The sequence below is a fragment of the Aquarana catesbeiana genome, linkage group LG10, assembly GCF_042186555.1.
Source record: "Aquarana catesbeiana isolate 2022-GZ linkage group LG10, ASM4218655v1, whole genome shotgun sequence".
NCBI lineage: Eukaryota > Metazoa > Chordata > Amphibia > Anura > Ranidae > Aquarana > Aquarana catesbeiana.
This window is the reverse complement of record NC_133333.1, coordinates 251,998,050-252,005,618: the sequence shown is the minus strand read 5'-3', so window position 1 is coordinate 252,005,618 and position 7,569 is coordinate 251,998,050. Positions and strand designations below refer to the sequence as shown.

At 35.5% G+C, this 7,569-nt stretch overlaps 1 protein-coding gene across 1 annotated transcript; it reads left to right on the top strand.

Annotated features, from left to right (window-relative positions):
* The first annotated feature begins 983 nt into the window (after positions 1 to 983).
* Positions 984 to 6,788, top strand: LOC141110181 (transcription factor HES-7-like). The gene is made up of 3 exons (XM_073601388.1): positions 984 to 1,678; positions 4,483 to 4,663; positions 5,793 to 6,788. Exons 1-3 carry the CDS (start codon positions 1,616 to 1,618, stop codon positions 6,008 to 6,010), a joined length of 462 nt encoding a protein of 153 aa, XP_073457489.1. The 5' UTR covers positions 984 to 1,615; the 3' UTR covers positions 6,011 to 6,788.
* The last annotated feature ends 781 nt before the right edge of the window (positions 6,789 to 7,569 follow it).

The following is a 7,569-nucleotide window of genomic DNA, read 5'->3' as shown; positions in this document are numbered from 1 at the left end:
TCCACTGATATCAATGATGGGCCACTATTCCTCTCCCTAATACTAAAGATGGGGGATTGTTTACCTCCACTGATATCGGGACCTCTTCTACTACCAATGGCTACACTCCGGCCCCCTAAAGTCCAAAGAACAGTAAACTTGCCCTTTGTGTAGAAAATTTGGAGACATCTGCTCTAAAATGTTTCACCCCACAGGGGCTTGATCATAGAGGCGCTCTTTAATTAAGCCCCTATTGGGTGAAATATGTTAAAGGGGGTTCTTCCATTGGTAGAACACATAGTTGAAGCCACTGTCTAAGAGGAGCTTACTATAAAAAAAACTGCCAAGATACATCCCTGGGAAATACAGGCCAGTTAGCCTGACATCAATAGTATGTAAGCTCTTGGAGCGGATGATAAGGGACTATATACAAGATTTTAGTAATGAGAACGGTATCATTAGCAGTAATCAGCATGGATTCATGAAGAATCATTCTTGCCAAACCAATCTTTTAACCTTCTATGAGGAGGTGCGCTGCCATCTAGATAAGAAAGGCCCGTAGACATGGTGTATCTGGATTTTGCAAAGGCAATTGATACAGTTCCCCATAAACGTTTACTATACAAGCTAAGGTCTGTCTGTCAGCATGGACCATAGGGTGAGTACATGGATTGAAAACTGGCTACAAGGGTGAGTTCAGAGGGTGGTGATAAATAGGGAGTATTCGGAATGGTCCGGTGTGTGGAAAGCGGGGTCTCCCAGGGTTCTGTACTGGGACCAATCCTATTTAATTCATTCATAAACGACCTGGAGGATGGGATAAACAGCTCAATCTCTGTATTTGTGGATGATACTAAGCTAAGCAGGGCAATAACCTGGCAAGAAGTATGTTGAGGCAGTGTGCGGACAGGAGCCATTTTGTTGTATTTTTAATTGAAGACATCAAGACACTTTGAGGATGTTGAAGACACACATAGGATATGTGAACTTTCAAAGCTTGCCCACATGAGTCTCATGAAAACCACTAATATACTAAACAATGCAATTCTTCTAACCTGCAAAGTTAGAGGGTACTAGATTTGAAAAGACTCAAAGGACAAAGTCTGAGAAATGTGCCAACGTTTGTCCTCCGGCACCATACAGGCCATAAGACATGTGCCTCCGAATGTCCCGCTCAACTCTATTTAGCATCTGGCTGATGCCTGCATTGTGAGTGTCGCACATGCCGAATCTTTATAAGCAGTCATGTGCCACAGGTTAATATTAAGTTTTAATGAGCCTAAAAAAAAAAAAAAAGTAATTGTTTTGATAGCAACAGCTGTCAGAGGAAGAGTGTGGAGCTCAATTGCACCCGTGTTATGGGCCTGTGAGGCTTTCCCACACTCTTCTTCCTCTTTAAGGTTTATGGCCTGTTACAGATGCTGCTGGACAGACTGCCTGCTTGCACACTTCCATTGTCTCCCTCTGCGCCGCCATTGGCTGCTGACTGTGGGAACCTTCGCAGAGTCCCCTATTCACACTTTATTATGCGAACAGAGGGGTATAAAAGAGGAAGGAGCAATTCACACTCAGACACACTCTGGCTGGCTGGCCACGAAGGAGGATTACTTATTTACTGGGGATATAACCTGCTAGCATGGCTCCTTTTAACAGGATTGAGGAGGACTTGGATAGCAACATGGGCAAAGATACAAGAAAGGTAGGACCGTCGTTTGTTGGGAAAAATAGATACAAATGTGAAAAAAAAAAAGTTTGAAAAGAAAAGCCTAAAAGTTAATCTTTTTAACTTCTCTTTATAAAGATAAAAAAAAGTGTTAAGCTTTTTTTTCAAACTTTCTCCTTTTTTTTTAAATCAGTTTTAATCTTTTTAACTTTTGAGGCATTTTTTTTTTGTTTAAATACCAAAATTCCTCAAAAGTTAAAAACTTTGATTTTAAAAAATAAAAAAGGAGAAAAGTTTAAAAAAAAAGCTTAACAATTTTTTATCTTTATAAAGAGAAGTTCAAAAGTTAAAAAGATTAACGTTTAGGCTTTTCTTTTCAAACTTTATATACACACATTATATATATATATATATATATATATATATATATATATATATATATATATATATATATATATATATATATATATATATATATATATTTTTTTTTTTTTTCCCTAATAAAGATTTTTATCCTTTTAACTTTTGAAGCATTTTGTAAAATATATATATATATTATATATAAAATATATAATACATATATGTATATATAGTTTGAAAAAAAGCTTAAAGTTTTTATCTTTTAAAGAATGTTCAAAAGTTAAAAAGGTAAAACTTTAAAACCTTTAAGCTATTTTTTCAAACTTTTTCTATTTTTTTTAATAAAATATTAATCTTTTTAACTTTTGGAGCATTTTGTATTTTTTTCTAGATTTATATTATTATTATTTGATTTTTTTTTTCAAATAAAGATTTGGATTTTTTTTTTAACCTTTAAAAGCATTTATAAGCAAATATAGGATCTAAAATGGCCCAACGTTTCCCTATGTGGAGCAGTATCTGGTTGTCATACTCCTTTACCCCACACCCTCCCTCTTTTTTTATTTTATCTACATCCCCTCAGTTTTGATAATAGATGATAAGGACCAAGATATTATAATCGTCTTAGTACTAAAAAGTTGGTATGTGTCTTTTATGTTTTATTGTCCGTCCTACTCTATTAGTATTAGAATTAACTTCTATTATATAGATGCAATTGTTCCTACGGGGTGTTATGTTATGTCAAATATTATATTATATACACACACCGTAATATTATATTGTTAGAGATTTGGGCATTGTTGTTTTTTCAGAGTTGTGTGTATATATATATATATATATATATATATATATATATATATATATATAATTTGTGTACTGTAGTTTTATGTACATATAAAAAATGGTTTGCAATAAAAATAGATTGAACGTATAAAGCATTTATATATATTTTATTTATTTACCTTTTAACAAAATGCTTTAAAAGTTAAAAATATAAAAATCTTTATTTAAAAAAAAAATTAAATAATAATAATAATAATATTATATATATATATATATATATATATATATATATATATATATATATATATATATATATATATATATATATATATTTATTTAAGAAGCTTAGAGTTTAAACCTTTAAAAAAAAGGTTCAAAAGTTAAAAGGTTCAGCTATTTGTTTTTTCAAACTTTTTTTTTTTTTTTTTAGATTTTTAATAAAACTCTATCTTTTGGAGCATTTTGGAAATTAAAAAAAAAAAATATTTGTTACTACTTTACTCCGTATTTTTTAAATGACTTTGAGCTTGATTTGCTTTTAATATCTCGCAGCTGAATACCGAAAGGTGGTCAATAAGTTGCAGTTAGACCCCTTTCACACTGGGGCCGCAGGCGCGTTAGTGCTAAAGTGCTGCTCATTTTCTATCGGCACTTCAGCGCTGTTTAAGCGGCACTTTTCGGCCGCTAGTGGATTGCTTTTAACCCCAAAAAAGGGGCATTTTTAAGGAATTTCAATGGGCAGGGGCGTTTTGGGAGTGCTGGACTTTTTTTCCCATCCCAAAAGGACTGCAGGACTTTTTTCCCCATCTCGCAAGCGCACCGCCCCAGTGTGAAAAGACACACTGGAATGAATGGGAGGCGGTTTTTCAGGTGCTTAGCAGAGGCTATTTCTAGCCCTAAAGCACCTGAAAACAGTGTGAAAAGGGTGTAAGATTAGTCCTGGTTTTTTTTATTCGGTTCTGGCAAATGATGACTTATTTTATATATTTTTTGTTTAGTTATGTTTTTTTAAATCTTTTTTTAAAATTATTAAACTTTTGTATTTTTTAAGTTTAGTTTTTTATATTTTTGTTTAGTTATAACATTTTTTTTTTAAACTTTTTTAACATATTATTTGAAAATGTATTATTGGCACATATTTATCAAACACGTATTTGTGGTTTGGATTAGGTTGGTATAGGATGGTATCGCTTTTGGTTGGCAAATTGGTGCATTTTTGAGGACATGATTTTATTATATTTTTTTGTGTGCGTTTTATATCATTTTTGATCAAATTACACATTTTATGACTCAGTCCCTGGAAATAGAAAGCAAACATAATTGAGCTATTGCAGATTAGACCTGGGGGATCTTAGAGCTTGCAGATCCTAAATACCTAAGAGTCAATGCATACATGCTGGAACTTTTAGTTCTTGAGTAATTGAAGGTTTGTAGTGGCCAAGTGGATAAGATAGCATGGTAGGTAAGTTACTCTCATGCAGCTGGAGGTCAATTTACAGAGCCAGACCTTTGCAATAGATGCTTCAGATTTACGTATTACATGCAATGATTGTGCTGTGTAGGGCTCCCCCATGTGGTGATACTGAGTACTTCAGTCCTACCTGTCTGAGGATGATGTTGACCTGCTATGTTGCTCATATGGAACCGTTCTTACAGTCATGGCTGCATGTTAACCATTTTCTATCTTTTCCTGGCAGTTGAGGAAGCCCGTCATTGAGAAGATGAGGCGAGACCGCATTAACAGCAGCATTGAACAACTGCGGCTCTTACTGGAGAAAGAGTTCCAGAAAAACCAACTTCCCTCCAAACCGGAGAAGGCCGACATACTGGAGATGACCGTCAATTTACTAAGAGATCAGCTCCACAGGGCAACAAAAGGTAAGTTATTAACATTATGCTTTATACCCATTTTTTTTTTTTGGACAAATGCAGGCACAATGTCCACTTTGCGATGTCATACAATGGCCATTTTGTCTCCAATTGACCTCAAAAGATTCTAGTGAAAGGACAGGCTACTTTTAAATATTTTTTTCCCTGTCTCCATTGTGTGCAGTGCATGGGCATAGACCTACCTTTGGTGTGATAAATGTGTTCGAATATTATCTGGTGCCATGACTAAATATATTTGGGGGCCAAGTATGGTTTAGTTCTCAAATCTCCTTGATCATGTCAATGCATCATTTTATCAAGGAGATTTATTTAAAAAAAGTTGAATGAATATCTTTGTGGAAATACCGGCTAATCGAAACACCATGGGCCCATCCAAATCTATTGGACTGGGTTGGATTAGGTCGGGTTGGGTTAGGTTGGAATGGGTTGGGTTGGGTTTGGTTGGATTGGGTCGGGTTGGGTTAGGTTGGAATGGGTTGGGTTTGGTTGTATTGGGTTGGGTTAGGTTAGGTTTGGTTGGATTGGGTCGGATTGGGTTAGGTCGGGTTGGATGGGTTAGGTTGGATTACGTTGGGTTGGGTTAGGTCGGGTTGGATTGGGGATGGGTTGGGTTAATAAAATAAAGCAGAGGTAGAGTGCTACTACCCAATAGGATTAGAAAAAAAATTCAGGGCTACCTGGGTGCGGAAAGGCATTCACACAGCTGCAATGGCAATCATGAGAAAAGATGGTCCTCAACTCCTTGCTTGCTCTTTAAAGAGCAAGCAAGGAGTTGTGGACCATCTTTTCTCATAGGTTAGGTTAGGTTTGATTGGGTTAGGTTGGGATGGGTTAGGTTGGGTTAAATTGGGTCGGGATGGGTTAGGTTGGATTGGGTTGTGTTAGGTCGGGTTAGATTGGGTTGGGATAGGTTAGGTTGGATTGTAATGAGTTAGGTTAGATTGGATTGGGTAGGGTTGAGTTGAGTTGGGTCGCTTTGGGGAACACCCAATTTCTCTATAGCTACAAATTTTACCTACTTCTCCATCCACCTCCGGCATGTTTAAGAATGATATAACATTTTATATTTTGCCTTATTTCAGTGATACTAATCGTCCCTCTGCCTATTCTATTACAGCCATGGCTCCCTGCAAACCAGCTTTCCCATCATCGATGAAGGAAGCGAGCTTTCCTCCAAATAACAAATACTCAGCTATACCAATGGGTTTCTGGAGTGAGCCCAACAAATTGAGGTCCACAAAAGAGAACGTCTGTCACCCCCTCGCCAACTTTAACCAAGGAGGCAAACAGGCAGCTCAGGCTTGCAATGCAGCAGATTTGTGGCGGCCATGGTGAACAAAAAGGCCGCCCTTTGGCCTGTTTTCTGCGTTGAGCAAAAAAACTTACATCTAAAGACTACAAAAGAAGGAGATAATCTTCGCATCTAAAGTCTTCCAAGACAGCAAATTATTTTTTCATTAGAAATTTAATATATTTATATATTGTTGGGTTTTTATTTCTCACAAGGACACAATTGTGTGTTATACACACGCTAAATTATTTTGTACACAGACGTTGAGACCAAGAACTGGAGCATTCCAAGAATCATGGCTGGGTCCTTGTGTCTTCGAGCGTCTAAAGAAATCGTCAGTAAAGCGTCTTTACAATTCAGAAAATTGAGCAGAAATTTAAGCCTATTGTATCGCCTTATCCATCAAGCATCACCGTCAAACGTAGAAATTATTTCTTCTAACGTTTGACCTGAAGGATAACGCTTTCGGGCTCCTGCTTACATTGCGAACGTGTTTTGTAAATGAAGAGTATACATCCTTTGTCTATGTTTTCGGTGAACAGAAAGGAGCGTGGTGCTTTTTTTTTTTTACATGCAGATGGAGCCATTTCCCTTCAGAGAAGGACCGCACGCTCATCTCACGTCTCATCTGATTGTTATGTGTGGGGAAGTTTTGGCAAAAGTGCTGAAATCGAAAGTCCTTTTCTATGAAAAGTGTTCGTTTTTGTTTTTTGTTTCTTGAAAATATGTTTTGATTGATGTTTTTTGTTCTGCTTTTGCACCTTTTTTTGGATGGCAATATATACAAAAAGTCGATCAATAAATACTTTTTGTAAAAAGTAATTTGGGAGAGATGGTTGTTGTTCTTTAAAGATAATAATTTCCTTGCAGGTATGTGAGATTGTTTAGTAACACAAAGCAAAATGTCAAGTGCGATAACCCAATCAGAATTAATCTTTCAGTTATCTTCAGTAAATTACGATTGGCTGATAATGCACTTAACAATTTCCCATTTTCTTCACATTTTGAAAAAAAGGTCACAAATTGATACAATATTTTTTGGGGAATCTCTCTTGGGAATTTCTCTGACAAAGTATCAATAAAATTAAAAAAAAAAAAAAAAAAGTTTCTGTCTTTTACCTTGAATCATTTTTTCACGAAGAGCTGTCCCTTCTGGGAGAACACACAATTATTGATTATTATTGATTATGATTATTGCTTGCGGCTACAGACGCTGAAAATAATCGCATGAAAAATCTGACATGCTGGTTTTACTCAAGTCGTTTGATGGATCAACTAGACATGTGCATGACGAAAAAAATTCGTTTTGTCTCGATTCGTTAATCTAATTATTTTGTTTAGTTAAATTCGGTTGATTTGTTCAATTCGTATTCGGGGATTCGTATTCGGAATTATTCGAATTTTTATGATTTTTTTTTTCAATTTGAAACATTCGAATTGATACGTTTTGAACCGGTCAAATCGAAAACTTTTTTTCGATTAGAAAACGAACAAACAAAAGAAAAATCTTCATTAAATGATTACAATGACACTTTAAATCACCTTTAGCTTAACTAAAACAGCATTATTTCCAAATAGTACTCTAACAACACACAGTCATTGA

Coding starts and splice junctions, on each gene's coding strand:
- LOC141110181 (XM_073601388.1), top strand. CDS start 1,616: ATGGCTCCTTTTAACAGGATTGAGGAGGACTTGGATAGCAACATGGGC. Junction 1,679..4,482: donor TGGGCAAAGATACAAGAAAG/GTAGGACCGTCG, acceptor TTTTCCTGGCAG/TTGAGGAAGCCCGTCATTGA. Junction 4,664..5,792: donor GCTCCACAGGGCAACAAAAG/GTAAGTTATTAA, acceptor ATTCTATTACAG/CCATGGCTCCCTGCAAACCA.